At 43.7% G+C, this 17,271-nt stretch overlaps 1 protein-coding gene across 6 annotated transcripts; it reads right to left on the bottom strand.

Annotated features, from left to right (window-relative positions):
* Nucleotides 1-5,414: 5,414 nt before the first annotated feature.
* On the bottom strand, nt 5,415-14,891 carry LOC130384480 (uncharacterized). Of its 6 annotated transcripts, none has more exons than XM_056592687.1 (8): nt 14,550-14,891; nt 13,905-14,037; nt 13,033-13,301; nt 12,802-12,853; nt 11,676-11,959; nt 8,591-10,568; nt 8,050-8,208; nt 5,415-7,336 (listed from the first exon to the last, which is right to left on the bottom strand). In XM_056592687.1, the coding sequence occupies exons 1-8, from the start codon at nt 14,817-14,819 to the stop codon at nt 7,074-7,076; spliced, it is 3,408 nt and encodes a 1,135-aa protein (XP_056448662.1). In that variant the 5' UTR covers nt 14,820-14,891; the 3' UTR covers nt 5,415-7,073. The 6 variants fall into 6 exon arrangements, with proteins under 6 accessions (XP_056448662.1, XP_056448663.1, XP_056448664.1 ...); XM_056592688.1 differs by having other exon boundaries at nt 12,802-12,850; XM_056592689.1 differs by lacking the exon at nt 5,415-7,336 and having other exon boundaries at nt 8,124-10,568.
* Nucleotides 14,892-17,271: the final 2,380 nt, after the last annotated feature.

The following is a 17,271-nucleotide window of genomic DNA, read 5'->3' as shown; positions in this document are numbered from 1 at the left end:
TAGAGGCAATTCTTATGAGAGAACAGGACTAGTGGGAATTGAACACCTAACCCTTGTGGTGATAATGAATGCCTTGCTCTACCAGTTTGAGCTACACAGATAATATAACCCTTAACCCGGGCAGTATAAATGCCCTGCTATAGCATTGAGCTACAGAGGGAATATAACACCTAACCCATTGTGGATGCCTTGTTCTACCAATTGAACCGGACAGGGAATATAAGCCCTAACTCTGGCAGGGTTAATGCCTTGCTCTACCATTTTAGCTATAGAGGGAATATAACCCTTATGCCTGGCAGTGTTTACTTCCCGGTTTGTGTGTGTTTTTGCCTGTTTATGTTTGTTAGGGAGAGAGAGAGAGAGAGAGAGAGAGAGAGAGAGAGAGGAGAGAGAGAGAGAGAGAGAGAGAGAGAGAGGAGAGAGAGAGAGAGAGAGAGAGAGAGAGAGAGAGAGAGGAGAGAGAGAGAGAGAGAGAGAGAGAGAGAGAGAGAGAGAGAGAGAGAGAGAGAGAGAGAGAGAGAGCACCATAGCAATCACTGGCTATAATCTCTTCCCAATCCTCTTATCCAGACGCTCCGTTATTCCAGATCTTTCTATGTCAGTCGATGGGATGTCCCACACGCACACACAAGATACACACACACACACACATTTCCGATCACATAGTAACACCCACATACAAACACATACACACCATCAAAAATAAATATCTGATCACATACTAACTAATACAAACACACAGAACTACATCACACACACATATGCTGATCACATACTAACATACATAGAACCACACATACCCACACACACACACACTCAGACACACACACACACACACACACACACACACACACACACACACACACACACACACACACACACACACACACACACACACACACACACACACACACACACACACACACACACACTAGCACCCACATACATCTGATAACACAGCAGGTCACACACGTGGCCAGCATAAGCTCAGACTTGTATGGCTATTGGCTAGCATAAAAACATTGTGCCATGTTGCGCACTGAAGCCACATGTAGATAGAAACTATGCACTTAAACTATTTACTTTTTCAGGTACTGGGTTTGATCCCCCAATGTCCACATACCAGTCGCATCTACTTTGAGAAAGATGCCCCCTACGACACGTTTCTGAAATCAGTGTATTCAATAGATAATAAATGATAAGAAAATGAAGCCATGGGGTTTCATCATGGAAACAGTGGATGGCTCTGTGGATCTCATTACTAGAGGATTAGGTGAGAGCTGGACAAAGACAGGACAGGACAGAGGCAACGCCCCCACCGGACGTGGCTACATCCAGCCAGGCTGGTGCTTCAGGAGACAGACGATATCCATCAAGCATGTGCGCCACACAAACTGGAATATTTTTTAATGCGTAGATATGCATATGGCTTAATTGCGAAATGTCAAATAACTTCACAGTGCCTTTATATATACACACGTTGTTACTTTTTTGTGTTACACCGCCACTGACAGTATCAACACCATCATTTACACCACCACAACTAGCACCACCATCACTTTGGATAAGTAGGCCTATTGTACAATGGCACAAACAAAATTGTGATCGAATTGTTAGATCTATACATGAACAGATACAATTTACCTTTGAACAAAAATAGGGCACTGGAGTTTAAACAATATCTGGCAAGTTATCATTTGCTCCATCTGGCCACCATATATAGGACATTGTGTCGGCTGGGGGTTTAGCCTGATGGTCATCCATGGAATGTTTACATTGTGCCTGACAATAGACATCACCAGCTGGAGACAACATACACTATAGCGCCTGGTGCTAAGAACCGTTCTGATGCACAATAACGGTTCGTGCCAATGTTGAGCAACATGAGCATCATCGGAAATTTAACAAGTAGCCTGTCAGTCAATCCTTGTTGTTTAGTAGTCCGGTCGACTCCATAGAGCAGGCTAACACAGCGCCATCGCACAAGAGGAACTGGAGTACTTTAATCCTCACAGACACAGATTAGAGTGTAAGGATTTACGCAGAAACAGGACTCCGCACTCTGACACAAAACTACCTGTATTATGAAGAGAATAAAAGCTCAAAGGTGAATTGATCGACACTATTCAAAGATAATTTCCAAAAAATCTGGAATTCTGGAGTGAGGCGATTTGGTAGGAGCGACCGTTAAGTAATTGGAGGGTTGATGCGCGCCTTTTGCGCAATCTTTGGGGGAGAAACTGCAGTCATTCAACAGCATTTCAAAGAGTAACGTAGAGTAGGCCTTCGTTTTCAGATTTATTACGTAGGATCAAATCAACCTAGAGTAAATTAAACATTTTCGCACTTACTGTCACAAACAAGTGCTTTGAGTCCGAGGGGTGCCATGGTGACGCGTCTCTGCGCTCCGTGCTCTCCTAAATCCAACTCCGGCTTTCAACTGGTAGGGGGTGGGACCTACCTGAGGCCTGGCGGGAAATGCGTAAAGCGCGCAGATTTACGGACTCCTCCAGTAAACCGCTTAGAAGCAAAAGCCTTCATGAAAACGTTCAGTCACTGTGGTTTGATATAGTGACCAGATCGGCCTACTTGGCCAAGTTAATGAGGCCATGTATCTGGTCGCGTGGTGAATTTATGGAGATTAACAGGAAACTATGTTACAGGTTATTTTTCCCTTTTCAGTCGACAGTCATCTCTGACTGACACCCACGTTATTTCCGAGGGATATTAAGGAATATATAAAGAAAGAAAAAGATTTAAAAAAAAAAATAGGAATAGACAGAAACAAAACAAAGGAAGAAGTGAAAGAAAAAAAAGAACTGACTGATTGGCTGCATTTATGCGTTTTATCCACAGGAGGGCAGTAAACACTGCATTATTCGTTAATACGCAGGTCCATATTATCCTATGATCATCATGATTGTATGAATAGCGATCATTAGTGATTACTTCAAGAACTGTTCCGACTGTTTTTACCTGTTCGCTATCGCTTTACAGAATTTCCTGCGCATTCAGAATAGGCTAAATGATTCTTCAATATTCAATTGTATAGTGTTTAACATTGTTTACAGAATCAAAAGGTAAGTGAAATGAACACAATCATTTATACTGACTAGGGTTTAATTGTAGTCTATTTCACAAGTGAACTTTGCAGGCAATTTTTATTAACAAAGGTAGCGTAATGACTCATGGTAATATCAAGCGTAACTATAACATACAAATTATATAAAATCTAATATCGTCTCATTGAATGTATGCCTGGTAACTTTGCTGCCTGTATCTTCCCATGATCAAGCTCTAAAATTAAATCAAATAATTTGCCGTCAATACCGCCTTAAAAATAAGTTCTTCCTCATCTCACATACATCAATTATTAACAATAAATACAAAGCAAATGAAAAGTTGGAAAACATCTTCAGGATGAAAAAAATAAAAAAATAAAAAAAGTAGTAATTTCAACGAATACAGGATAGAGGTGTCAATCAAAGCGTCCCATTGCCCCGTGTCAAAGCACCCTATTGACCATGTGCTTGAGCATGTGCACACCCAAATTGCTTGGGTCGCTGTAGCTGGTGTTGCACTGCAGACATATGCAGGTTTTCTCCCCGGTGTGAGTGCTCATGTGGGTCTTCAGGTTTGCGCTCCGTTCAAAGCTACCTGTAGGGCTTCTCGCCGGTGTGAGTCCTCATCTGGATCTTCAGCTTGGTGCTCTGTCCGAAGCGCTTTGTGCATTGGTCGCACCTTTAGGTATTCTCGCCTTCGCCGGTGTGAGTCCTCATGTGGATCTTCAGCTCTCTCTGAAGCACTTCACGCATTGGTCACACTTGTAGGGCTTCTCCCTGGTGTGAGTCCTTATGTGGATCTTCAGGTTGGAGCTGTCTCCTAAGCACTTCATGCATTGGTCACACCTGTAGGGCATCTCCCCGGTGTGAGACCTCATGTGGTTCTTCAGGGTGCCTTTCTTTCTGAAGCTCTTTGTGCATTGGTCACACCTGTAGGGCCTCTCCCCTTAGTGTGTCCTCATGTGGGTCTTCAGCCTGGAGCTCACACTGACTCGTTTTGTGCATTGGTCACACTTGTAGGGCATCTCCCAGGAATGAGTCCTCCTGGGAGCGTCGGGACGCATTGCTGTCTGAAGCGCTTCGTGCATTGGTCCCGTCTGTAGGACTTCTCCCCGGAGTGAGACATCATGTGCGTCTTCAGGTGGCCTTCCTGTCTGAAGCGCTTGGTGCATTGGTCACACATTTAGGGCTTCCTCTCGGAGTGAATACTCTTGTGGCGCTTCAGGGTGCCCTTCAGTTTGAAGCGCATCTTGCATTGGTCGCACCCGTACGGCTTCTCGTCAGTGTGGCGACGCATGTTGACGATCATTTTGGCCAGCCCCCCACGCTGTGGTCCACAGACAGCGAGTTCCGGGCCTCCACTTCTGACGTGGTGAAGAGGGTGTCATGGTCGTCCACTGCCAGTGGGCCCTCCATTTTCCGTAGACGCTCTGGATCTTCAGCTCCCCGTTGTGACTGGACATGTGGGAGAAGCCCGAGGCGTTCACATGCAGACTATCTGAGGTGGCGCAGGGCTGTAATCTCTATTGTCATTGCTGTCTTCTGCATAGAGGAAAACAAAGAGAAAGTAAGGGTATTTCCTCTTTGCACAAAGGGATACAGTATAGTCTGTACACACTTGTGTATTGAAGAATTATATTTTCACATTCTTTCTAACTTCTAATTATTTATCATGCTTTTCCTTGTCGCCCTTGGGGTGGTCAAGGGTCGAAGGCTCCACCTGAGAAGGCACTGCCACGTGGGGAGGTCATAAAAACACATCCCGGGTCACCTGTTTCCTATCACATGTTTTACCAATACTGTAGTTATATTGAGAGTCAGAGCTGATCTCAGCATTCCTGACACCTGTCTGCCATGAAGATGTTAATCCTTAAACTATAAACTGTATAAGCTGTCCCCATGTTTTAGCATGGCTCTGGTCATGATGCTTTTCAAAACAGGACCAGGCATTTTAGCGCAGGTAGAATCAAATACATTCTCAGTTGATCCAGGTTGTTTGCTTGCATAGATGCAATGCGTATTACTGTGATGGAAAGTCCACATGCCACCCTGCTCTTCTTCAGGGTCTAAAATGTAAACCTTTGTGTTTCGTGTGATGTATATCTGTTTTCACATTCTGTTTCTCTAGCTGACTTTTGCTGGTTTAGGCCTGTTTCTTGACCCCTGGGGAGCGTCGAGAAGCAAAGGGTTCTACTAAGTTCATAAGGCTTTCTTGGTTGGGTCACTGGAGAAGGCGGGGCTGCGCACGGAGTCGGCCTCTTTAGAATAATTTGCATATTCCCAAATATTTTTATTTTTTTATGAATGAAGACAGCCACATGCAAATATGAGTTAATGTCTGAGTGTAGGCTACAAACGCGATTAACTATTTACAAGTGCAAAAACGCCAACATATTCTTTATTTTGCTGACCATTGTTTTTTAATCCAGACAAAAGCCTCGTACGGACAGTTCCTCTCTCGTAGATCGCACCATCTTTCAACGTCTTTGTTTAATACGACTGCATCACCTTCTCTCACATGATCAGCACCTCGCGGATTTCACTTCCTCTCCAGTTAGACCTGCTCATGATGATATCGCTGCGTCGTCTCTGCACAGTGCAGAAACAACACCTCTAGCCAAGCCGCAAACGAATAGTGCTCGCTTGTTCAAAAACTACGGTGGGCAGTATGTGCCAAGAAGCTGTGTCATGACATCCAATACTACCTCATCGAGTCATTAGAGTGATGAGGTTCGTTATTTCAAACACTTTTCAAACTGCATTGAATCATAAGTGTAAGCTAATGATGTATGAGTAATTACTCCTCGAGCAAGATAGTGACTTATTTCAGTCATCATTCACACTGGCTCAGAGTGAAAACGCGTTTGCATTTCCTGTACCACGTAGTGCTTTTTGTCTCTCTCAGCAGTTCATAGACCGGAAGAACATGGAAGCCTCCATGAAGCTTACCCGTCCTATGTAACTACATATTAATTATTCTTCGCTCAGGAGGATAAGTGAGATTTTTGGCAGAGATAATTTTACACCAATGAGGACTTATTTATGAATGAATACATGGATTTGAGGTAATAAATGCCTTAAAATATTACAGTGTCCCTTTAAGGGTCATCTAGCAGTTGACGGGCCTGCGTTGCAGTTCCAGATACACTTCATCAATCAATTCCTTGAACTAGCCTTTAATAATGTTCTGGCCCACCACCTACTGGCTGGAAAAAAATGGCCGGAGGCCAAACTTAGTTGCCAACCCCTGGTATAGAGCGTTGCGACTCCCATTGAAACGAATGGCGCGGTGATTATTCTTCAAAACGAGAGCTGGAAAATTGTGAAAAATGAATTAAACTGTAATCAGACAACGGCAACGCGGTTATACGCTATAGACCCTAGAGTATAGGTCGGTTGGTAAAAGTTGGTTACTTATGTTTTATGAAAAATTCAGTTTGCATGATTTTCAGTCCGTACAAAATTGTATCATCTCAGAAACTTAAAAAAAACCACATATATCAATATCGGTAAATATCGGCAATCGACTATAACAGCAAAATTTATATCTGTATCGGCCCATTTTTCATATCGGTGCATCCCTAATTGTGTCTTTAAAAGGCTAATGTCACTACTCATTAACATAGAATACACATACATGACAGCACACAGCATTACCGGAACAGTCACTTTATTCCCAAAAAAGTACTTTAAATACTAAAGCAAAAAATGAAAGTATCAAAATAATTTGGTGTGGATGGCCAACAACCCGTCACAAATAAAGTCCCATGACTTTGAATAACTAAAAATCAAGTCTCATTATCTTACTTAAAGCCAAATTAATATATGGTTGCGTTACAAAAGTTATTCCACAACAGTATATTTAACCACAAAACAAAGCAGGTAGATAAAGAAACATACAATTAAACAGTGATTCTAACCCCCAAACATCTTGTCAGATAACACGGGGCAAAACTTTTTTTTTTTGCTTTCCTGCTAGAATAAAATTTTTATCAAAACGTAAATAAAAGATCAATGATCGGTGTCTGTTGGTTTAGGAGCCTGCCTCTTTGCAGCTATTCCGCGGTTTCTCACAAAGTCCCTTATATTCTGGAGTGTTCTGTGTGTCAATGCAGGACCTTCTGCCTGCTTACAGTGACGGCACTCATTTATTGAAGCCGGTATTCCTTTACGTATCGGATCTTTGAAATGCCGCATTACTGCAGCCACCTCAACCTTGGACCACACTTTCTTTTTAGCTCTTCTGGACCCATGTTCTTTGCCAGAATCTTTTCCTGGAAAATATGCAAAGTAGAAAATAAAACACACAAACTGGCTGACATATTTAGTTTTCGTTTTGAGTTCAACCATTGCCACGGAATGACAAGAAGAAATGGTTTACCAGTTTCTGTGATGACAATTATTTTTAACATAATAATATTTTATATAAGGTTTTCAGTTGATTGCTCACTTGAATTACACACTTTTAAAAAATGGTTGACAACCTCTTTGCTGTTCGGTCAGTTTAAATGTAACTACATTTACATCCACATTCGATAAACAGTATAGCAACTGTGCATGAAAGGATCGTACAACCTTTTTTCTTCTATATATATATTTTTTGTACACCATGTTCTCTTTTTTAACACTGTATAGTCTATCTGTTGTGTCCTTTGTCTTTTCATCCTCCAACCCTAACCCTTAAGATCTGTTTGCTTGCTTGCTGAACAGCCTAACACCATAAGCTGATGATCAACACTGCTTGAAAATGTATTGATTCACTGAGGATCATGTTTTAGACCCGCCAACCCAACCTCTCCCTCCATCCTGGAGACCGGAGGCCTGGGATGCTGCCTTGACTGGCCGAGGTGTCAGTGGACATGGCACTTCAAAAGCAATAATGGTGCTTTGTAATCAGGACAATACTGGCAAAATACTGGCAGAACCATGATGATTTTTATCAACGGAACACAACCAGAAGTGAGATTACTCAGGTGAAATTACCTACCAATATATTTAGTGTCATGGAGCTGCTCTGTGATTGTAGACCACGATGCAGTCTCCACAGGCTCGCTAGTCACACACTCCGACGGCAGGTCTGCGGTGTCACTGCTATCATATTTGCTCCCATCGTCATTGGCCTCAGCATCACTTAAAACCATTTCATCTGGGTAAAATAATTAGAAAAACTCACTTGAATACTTTAAAACAAGAACTTCATATTGGCTATAAATATTATTATTTTTCTTAATATACAAGAGCTTTATTTAAGTGGTATAGCTGGTGGAATGGATATCAGGACATCAGGGGCTCTGTTGTTTTTGATTAGTTTGCTTGGACAGTCATTTCATTACACAATATAATATTATCACAATGAATTTCTACTGAAACTTGATTACCCACAATGCTACCCAGTACTACTTAGGGCTTTTGATTATTGTGTTTCTGAACAGCAGACATGAAAATAAAATCTATAGGAAGTCTAGATGCCTTTCACATTATAAAAATGAACGCTACATGTCCCAAATTCTACTAATTTCTGTACAAACCGTCAATTTCAATCTCATCCAGGGATTTCCCCTGCATGCCGGAAAGATGTCCTTTCTCCATTGATAGAAGCAGTTTGGAAATCTTGGCCAGTTGTGTTGTGGGAACTGGTAATCTGTAGAAATCGCGGTGAACACGGATGTCGTTACCCGAGAAATCTGCAACCTGATCAAGTTCATTGTTTTTTAAGTTGAGGACTCGGGACAGTGTGGCGACATGTTTCCTGAGTTGCGTTGACCTGAGGTGCTCAGGGTGCTTTGCGCCACACTGGCTTGCATGAACACGCAAACAGTCATGTCCTCTGTAGTGGCTCATTGCTTTGGGTCTTGCAAAAAGGGAGAGGTTTGTTGCACAAACACCTGATTCAGTTCTGTTACTTGCAAGTAGTGATAGAGCATCCACCATGCTCGGTGTGAGCAGAACTGCAACCTTTCTGCCCCCTTTTTCCATCATTTCGACACGGCAGAAATAGTTGCAGAGCCTCTGTTCAGTCTTTGACAACCCCATGGCAACATCTTCATGAGGCTTTGTGTTGTCCCTTTCAAGAAAACTTTTGAGGAGCATTTTTGAAACCTCCCCAGCACGTCTCCTATTAAACACAATGATTTGTGCAAGTGTAACTTTTGCAAGTCGAGCATAGTTCTGGGAGGTGGCCACCTCTTTCAAGTTGCCAAAGGCTTCTTCTGCAGATTTGTCAAGGTACCGATGAAAGATCTGGACATCTTCGGTGAAGTGTAATGTTGATGGCTTGTGGTACTTGGGATCCCTCAGTGTGTTCAGGGCACCATGTGAAACCAACTCCGACCACTTGGAAGTGTACAACTTCTTGAAAATGTCAGTGGACCTGATCCGATCTTCATCTTCTGCCATGAGTGCTCTACAATGAATAATGTCACAGATTTTATGCAGCGAATGTCCCAGTTTCAGCGCAAGGCTTGGAGTTAGGAATGAGTGTGTCTCTTCGTCAAAACCGGACACTTTCTTTACTGCTCGCATAACTCTCTGGAAGTTTGCAGGTTTAACAGCCTCCTCCATGGTATGTATGGAGAATTCTGTGTGCAGACACAACAAAAAACGGCCCACTTCACGGATCTTCTGACGAATGTAGTCATACTTTGTGGGGTCCTGTCCATGTTTGTTGTAAAGTGATTGGGCAAACTGAATAATTGAGAGGTCATTTCGCACAATTATGGCAACCTCATCCTGCTTCATGACACCAAGGAGCTTCCACACTCCACATGAGATCTGCTGACAGGATGCAGACTCTTGTGCTGCAGCCAGACCAAGTACTTTGGTTCTACCAGGTTCTTCATTCAAACCTTCTGGTTTACAGGGGCATCTGCGGACATGTCTCCAAAGCTCCTTGCGAATGTACATACCTCGACAGTACACGCAGTGAATAAACTTTTCTGCCATTATGTTAGCCTTCGGTTGTCGTTTCACTTTCAGTGGTCCTTCTCCAGCCTGTAAAACTGTCGTATTATGTTTAAAATTTCCCTTGTTCCTAATTTTTTCTAATAGGATCTTGCGCTCCTTTGATTTTTCAGGGAGGGAAAACAAAAGAACTAGTTCAGCATGTTTCCTGTGCAATTTCAAGTGACGGGAGATTTTACTCTGTGGCTTACCACAAACGTAACAGTAATTTTTTATAGTCGTATTCTGTAATGTTACTTCTTGTTTGCGTCGTTCAGCTTCAGCTTCTGGCATTTCCTCTGACTGGTTTGAATCTCCTGACTCAGATGCAACAGCAGCACTGGGAACCATGGCCACATCTTGGACACTGGTGTCTGATCTAGATGCTCCAACATCAGGCATTACTGGTTTTACTTTCGACTGAGGCATGAAGTCTAAGCTTGCATCTGGATCTTCGCCATCATCCTCATCTGACTGAAGTATGTATTTCTCATCGTATATTTGGCTAATTTCAGATTCTGGATCACTGTCCTGGTCTGAAAGCAGTTCATCTCCAGAAAACTGCTCCTGAAATGAGGAGAAAGCAAATTATATTATGTGCTGGACACTTGTAAGAGTTCAACAAACCTTAAATGGATACTCAAAAAACATGATTTAAACATCTTAAATATAAATGGCCTATACATGTCCAGTTGTGGAATGTCAGAAGACCTGAAATGGAATAAGGTGCCTTTGTGGTGCGTATTTAAAAAAAAAAAAGATATGGCCTATCCCATACATATATGGTAATGTCAATGCCAGACCAAACACTTGTAACCAGAGAAAATACTCAGAAAGCAGGTCAGTGTGTACCGTCTATTTTCAGTCTTCCTGTGGCAGACACCTAAATAATATTTAGGTATTTTTGTAATCTGCACGTATTATTAAATCGATATTGAAGCAATTGGATCAATATTGAATCGAAATCGAATGAAGACCTAAAGAATGAATGGTACCTGGCAATACCCAGCCCTACTTTTCAACATAGTGAAATGGAAGCACTTATGAATGAAGACCTCCGCATGCAAGAATGAGTTCATGACTGATTGTAGGCTACAAACGCGATTAACACCTTACAAGTGCAAAAATGCCAACATATTCTTTATTTTGCTGACCACTTATTTTTTTTATCCCGACAAAAGCATCGTAAGGAAAGTTCTCCTGGTACTTTCTCGTAGATCGCACCATCTTTCCCTGTCCTCTTTAAATGCGACTGCATCAACTTCTCTCCCATGATGGTCAGTAGCTCTCGGATTTCACCGTCTCCCCCGTTAAAACAAACCACGTGGATATCGCTGCGTTGTCTCTGTTGTGGAGACAATGCAGCAACAACTCTACCGAAGTCCTTACCCTGGAACCGCAAAGCTGTCTAATCGAATTTACATGAAAATGAAACCGTATGTGTAGGGTCCGAGAGGGTTGATTGGGGTGCGATATCAAGCCGGTAAATTACCTCAGTCAGTATAAATGTGCGGACCTTGCAGGGAAAAAGGTGGGCATAAGACGGGTCGGCTTATTTGGCAGTGTAAAAAAGTTGACTGAATCATAAAGGTGTGGGCTTTCTGAGGGTGTGTACTGGAGTTGCAACAGAGGAAGCCTCTCTTTTGGATGGTGAATGAGAAGATGATTTTTAACCTGGACACTCAGCTCCTTATGGCGGACCAAACGCTCACTGCGCCGAAGGCCCGTGGCCACGCTGTGGTCCGCAAACAGTGAGCTCGGGGTCTCCACTTCGGACGCTGTGAAGAGGGTGTCATGGCCACCCACTGCCAGTGGGCCCTCCCCTTTTCCGTAGAAGCTCAGGATCTTCAGTTCCTCGCTGTGACTGGACATGTTGGAGGAGCCAGCGGTGTCCACACGCAGACTCTCCGAGGCAGCGCCGCGCTGCGTGCTACGGTCTCCAAAGGCATCGCAGTCTTCTGCAGAGGGAGAAAAAAATGACAAAGTAGTTGTTTTGATACGTTATTGGCATAAAAGGAGGAATTGTGTATTTGTACAGGTGAAAGAAACTATTTAAAGGGGACCTATCATACCACCAGGTGTTAGTGTGATTAGCCATTACAAGCAGGATTGAAAATGTGCAGCATTGTGACATCACAGGTGGGCGTGTCCACCTAGATGTGTGCTGGATAGATCAGTCCACCAGCCTACCCAGTGGACTGCAGCAAACGTTGCTCATCTATCCGTCACACATCTAGGTGGACACGCCCACCGGTGATGTCACAATGCTGCACATTTTGAAAACGGCTTGTAATGGCTAATCACACTCACACCTGGTGGTATGATAGGTCCCCTTTAAATGTAACATTGACACAGAGGCAGTGTTTCCCACACATTGACGAGACTATGGCGCTCCGCCATAGTCTCTGCGTGCACATGATTTTATTATTATTATTTATTTTTTTTGCTCAGACGAAGTTCGTGCGCTGCATCCCATTAGGCATACCAGGCAATTGCCTGGGGCCCCGGGCCACTACTAGGGGGCACCCTAGAGCCAAAAAAAAAAAAAAGCAACAACGTGTCCTTCCCTGTAAACTGATCAGCTAACATTTCTAAATGTTGAATTCATTGATGTTTGAGAATGATAAACCAGCTCAAGTGGCCTCTGTCTTGAAACCCTTTTGGCTGATTCCATCTTTGAAATGAAACTCCCAAATTTGACTCGTGTTTTAGAAGGGCGCTGGTCATGATGCTTTTCAAAAGAGGACCAGGCTTTTTAGCGCCGGTAAAAACTAGTACATTCTCAGTTGATCCAACTTGCCTCCACTAATATCCTCTTCAACCTTGATTGAAATGGTGCCAGGGGGCTGCTGCTTTCCACATAAAGACGGAAACACACACAAGACATATTCTTTCATTTACACAGAATAGTTGTTAATCCCCACTAACGACAAATTGAATCATAAAGGCGTGTGCTTTCTATGGGTGTGTGCTGGAGTTGTAACAGAGGAAGCCTCTCTTTTGGATGGTGAATGAGAAGATGATTTCCAACCTGCACACCCAGCTCCATGCGGCAGACCAATCTCTCGCCGCGGTCCAGGCTCTTGGCCACGCAGTCGTCCACAGAGAGCGAGTTCAGGGCCTCCATTTCTGACGTGGTAAAGAGGGTGTCATGGCCGTCCAACGCCAGTGGGCCCTCCCCTTTTCCATAGACGCTCAGGATCTTCAGCTCCCTGTGGTAGGTGCCAGGGGCGTCCATACGCAGACTCTCCGAGGTGGCGCCGCACTGCGTGCTGCGATCTCCAAAGGCATCACCGTCTTCTGCAGAGGAAAAAAAAATTACAGAAAGTAATTGTTTTGATACATTGTTTGCGTACAAGGAGGTGTGTTTTTGCACACATGACAGAAACTATTTAAATGTATGTAACATTGACAAAGAGGGTTTTAAAATGTGTACTGCAGACACAGATTCACAGTTTTGGAGAGGGATGCATTCTCCAGCCCCTTCTTCCTAGACTCAAAGCTAGGATGGGAGACTAGGTAGAGGACACTGAACGAACACCAGCGCAAAATAATCCGAGCACAACATGACATGCGAGACAAAAGTGCAAATATTCTATGACAATAACAAAAGACAACGTGTCCTTTCCTGTAGGTTGATCAGCTACCTTTTATACATTTTGAATTCATGATGTTCGAGAATGACGAATCAGGTCATGTGGCATCCGTCTAGAAACCCTTCTGATTCCATCTTTGAAATGCAACTCCCAAGTTTTACTTGTGTTTTATCAGGGCGCTGGTCATGATGCTTTTGAAAAGAGGACCAGGCTTTAAGGGCAGGTAGAATCTAGCGTCAGCCTAGAATCTATGCTCCCTAGAATCGACTACATCAAAAGTAAAAGTACTCAAGGTGAAAGTGCATACCGTCACTGTTTAAGTGGGGCCGCAAAGTCTGTAAGGATAGCTGTGTGCCTACAGTATGTGCTTCCAGGTGGTCTGTCTGGCAGGCAATATCCCTTGAGATCAGCGGCTGAATGTAATCACTTGTTGTGCTGGCCTGTGTAGAGACAACAAGGTCAAATTAGTACTCAATTTATTCCTTTGTATATATTCCAGGTGCAAAATGTAAGAAGATAGAAGATAAGCATGTTTAGTGAATAACATTAGCCTGATACTTAATATTAGATCTATTATAAAATGATATTACATCATTTATTTGTTAACATATTTGATACATCTTAAAAGTTAATCTAATCATCTCAATACAAGTACATCAAGCTCTGCATAACGATGCTAATAACCCATTGATTTGAATCCAAATAACAAGTTTACAACCCTCGCGTTACAGTGTGTGTATTCACACGCATACCTGATGCTATCTACCTTTAAATTAGAGACAGTAACTGGGCTAGTAGCGACATTAACTGGGTTATTAGCGACAGTAACTGGGTTATTAGCGACAGTAACTGGGCTGTTAGCTGTAGAGCTAATGCTACAGGCAAATTATAAGGGTAACAAAAGGTAACCATATACAGCAAAGCAACACAAGGATATCGTTGGTTGACTTACTTGTCCGAGGTTTGAGGCTGAGCCAAGGAGGGTTGGTACTGATCTAGACTTAAGTTTTAGTCGCTTAGCAAGTCCAGTTCTGTATTGGCCCAAGTTGAGAAAGCAGTCGTCGGTGAAATGTTTGGCGCAGACTCTCGCATTTCCAGAGAAAATAAAATTAACCCACTGGTTCTTCAGAGGCTCGGTTGAAGGAACAAAAAATAGATTTTTGTGTTCATTTGTACATCCAAACACAGAGCAACTGTCATGCCTGGCTCGTTTGCAAGCCATGATGTGGCTCTCCAGGAAAAAACAATGTCGCGCTCCTACGGTCGGAGCTAATTTATTCGAAGCCCCTGGGAACAGTGCATACTTCCGCAATCCACCAGTGCTCAGCGGCCTAGCCTGGTATTGCAGCTGTTTAAGCGGGCTGTGGACGGGTCCCTCGATTCATAGAGCCCAGAAGTAGATATCGCCGTTCACTCCAATACAAGTGGGGAAAAGGAATGTGTCTCCGCAAAAAAATAGTGGATATCAATCAAAGCCTCATAATTATCTTTTTGTCATGTATATTTGTATTTATACAACGGGGGACCTAAATCCAGCGATCTGATTGGTTCCCAACTGTTGTATAATGAGCGTATACATAACTGCTATGACGCCCGATCATTTTGTGAAAGTTTGCATATCACTCCGCGCCTGGAAGTAGAAACAGTTACAAAGTAAAACATATGTTGGATAGACTAGTCTCTAGAGCGTGTAAATGTTGTTACTCCGGCAGTGAGCAAGGCGATGGAGAGACTAACGAAAGCTTAGGCACACGGCGAGTGAACTGCTCCATAGGATAAATTGCCGGCGAACCGCTCTATCGGAGCCTTCTCTCGGAGGGACGCTAAAGTGTGTTGCATAGCGACCGTCGATGCATAGCGGCAGCCAGGAGGGACTACTTTTTTGTATTCTTTAATTAAACGGCTATTTTGACTTTCTTGGTTTCTTTTTAAATGTAGTGTGTCTATGAATTTCGTTTCGCCATAATAGTAACCGTTGTATAAAAGCAATAGATCACTTCAGTCAGTGGCATGTGCTCATTATACCACTGTGAAGGGGGTCGCCGGCCCTCCGCTGCGCGTCGGGGCCGGACAACGCCCCTTAAAGGGACTCTGACCTTTGTTGCATTTGAGAATTACAGCACATTCAAATCATCCCGCCTTCCTCCAATGCCCCACCCCCTAAGCGTACAAAACTAAGCGTTATTTTTTAGAGTACTGTAACGACCTCGCCGGTGACATAATGATGTCGAGTCATTAGTAGTTGAAGGTAGTTTTAATGAACCAAAACCAGGTCACTGAAACCCGTAACATTGTAACCAACGGCAGAAAACCGACACAAAACAAACCCCGGTTACCCCGGCAACCCCCAACACGGTCTCACTCGCGTGCAGGCCCCCACCCTCCTGTTCTTCCAAGGCCCTCCCCCAGCTGACCTAATGATTCGCCCCCACGCTGATTGACAAGAAGAACATTACAATACATACACATAGAACAACTGACATAGCGGACAACGAAATATAATGTAACACATAACACACAAACTATTTAACTGTCCCAGGGTCGCTACAGTACAAAAGTTCTAGACTCCCATGGGTTATGTTTAGACTCCCATGGGTTATGTTTAGACTCCCAGGGGTCATAATATCTACCAGGGGTCTAGTAAACAAGAAGTCCGAAGAAGACGCGTGTGAGTCCGAAATGGGTCCCGTAATCGGACTGAGTGGTGCGGTTGGGTGCCAACGTTCTGGAGGTCTTCCTGTAGCTCCAGAGTAGCGGGACAACGTCGCGTCTGAGTCCGAAATGGGTCCCGTAATCGGACTGAGTGGTGCGGTTGGGTGCCAACGTTCTGGAGGTCTTCCTGTAGCTCCAGAGTAGCGGGACAACGTCGCGTCTGAGTCCGAAATGGGTCCCGTAATCGGACTGAGTGGTGCGGTTGGGTGCCAACGGTCTGGAGGTCTTCCAGTAGCTCCAGAGTAGCGGGACAACGTCGCATCTGAGTCCGAAATGGGTCCCCTAATCGGACTGAGTGGTGCGGTTGGTTGCCAATGGTCTGGAGGTCCTGAGAATCATCCAGGGGAGCGGGACCACTTGGCTTCTGAGGCCGAATCGGGTCCCCTTGTCGGACTGAATGGTGCAGTTGGTGGCCAACAGTCTGGAGGTCTTCCTGAGGCTCCAGAGGAGGGTAACTCTGTGAGTCTGAGTCCGAGATGAGTCCCCTAATCGGACTGAATGGTGCAGTTTCAGTACGCCGTGGACCACTTTGGTCTGCCATCGTCAGTCGCTACGGTCGCTACTCGCTACTGTCTGCCGTGGAATCAAAATAAACCCTCTAGTTGAGGACGCGCCACAAGAAGCAGACGGAAAACCTTATATATCCATGCAGCAAACAGACAGGTCTGTCGGCCAATAAGGTCATTCGGTCCGAAGAATTTTATTGGTTGAAGTTTTCACTAAATATTATGAGAGTAAAATAAATGTTTGTTTTTACTCCTGGTGGGTCTGTCTTGCATATTAGAGTGTTATTACCTTATTAATACCAATTTAACCTTATCCAAAAAAAGTGTAAAAATGCAACAAAGGTAAGAGTCCCTTTAACAGTGGTATAATGAGCACATACCACAGCCTGGCGTGATCTATTGCTTAATTATACAACGGGGACCTAAATCCAGCGATCTGATTGGTTCCCAACTGTT

The sequence above is a fragment of the Gadus chalcogrammus genome, chromosome 6 (assembly GCF_026213295.1).
Source record: "Gadus chalcogrammus isolate NIFS_2021 chromosome 6, NIFS_Gcha_1.0, whole genome shotgun sequence".
In the NCBI taxonomy this organism is placed as follows: domain Eukaryota; kingdom Metazoa; phylum Chordata; class Actinopteri; order Gadiformes; family Gadidae; genus Gadus; species Gadus chalcogrammus.
The sequence above is the reverse complement of the archived record's forward strand: the minus strand, read 5'-3'. Positions and strand labels throughout refer to the sequence as shown.

What these genes read in the sequence shown, in the direction of transcription:
- LOC130384480 (XM_056592687.1), bottom strand. Translation starts at nt 14,819, where the DNA reads ATGGCTTGCAAACGAGCCAGGCATGACAGTTGCTCTGTGTTTGGATGT. An exon ending in GCCCCACTTAAACAGTGACG is followed by an intron (nt 13,302 to 13,904) that starts GTATGCACTTTC and finishes TTTCCTCTGCAG; the next exon opens with AAGACGGTGATGCCTTTGGA. An exon ending in GGATGAGATTGAAATTGACG is followed by an intron (nt 8,209 to 8,590) that starts GTTTGTACAGAA and finishes TATTTTACCCAG; the next exon opens with ATGAAATGGTTTTAAGTGAT.